The 565-nt window shown below is 60.9% G+C and overlaps 1 protein-coding gene across 1 annotated transcript in view; it reads right to left on the reverse strand.

Annotated features, from left to right (window-relative positions):
• Positions 1-565, reverse strand: part of ARHGAP23 (Rho GTPase activating protein 23) — a gene marked incomplete at both ends in the record, with an annotated part of 8105 nt that overhangs the window by 826 nt on the left and 6714 nt on the right. Inside the window, 1 exon segment of the mRNA XM_009075102.1 lies at positions 105-136. Coding sequence (XP_009073350.1) covers positions 105-136 — 32 coding nt within the window.

Here is a 565-nt window from a genome sequence, read left to right on the forward strand (position 1 = left end):
GAATACAGGGACACCGGGATTAGGGATGGGAGGGACAGGGACAAGCTCTGTGCCATCACCACCACGTGTCCCCCCACCAGTCTCCAGCCCAAGGACTCACTCACCTTCGGTTTGGCGGAGCCGCTGCGGGTTGAGCCTGTAAAGCAGAGGAGAGAGGGAGGTTAGAGAGGCCCTGGAGGTGGGAGCATGTTGGGGATTGGGGTCACAGGGTAGAGCTTGGGATGCTGCTCCATTCCTCCAAACCAGGATGGGAACATGCTGGGGTTGTGACACCAACTGGCCCCTGGCAGGGACACCAGTGCTGAGAGGGTTTGTGTGCCAGTGGAGGAGGTGCCAGGAGGTTTAGGGGGAGCTCCAGTGGTGCATGGGGGTCCCCAGCATTGCTCACCCATTGCAGAGCCCCGAGGTCAGGAGTGGGGATAAGGGACACACACACACACACACACACAGAGGCACACACAGCCAGGACCCCAACAGCAGGACCCCAACCCTCCCACGGCCACAGGGCACAGAGAGGACATGGCATTGCCACTGCCTCATAACCAGACTGGGACACAGGGAGGTG

This window comes from Acanthisitta chloris, unplaced genomic scaffold (assembly GCF_000695815.1).
Source record: "Acanthisitta chloris isolate BGI_N310 unplaced genomic scaffold, ASM69581v1 scaffold200, whole genome shotgun sequence".
NCBI lineage: Eukaryota > Metazoa > Chordata > Aves > Passeriformes > Acanthisittidae > Acanthisitta > Acanthisitta chloris.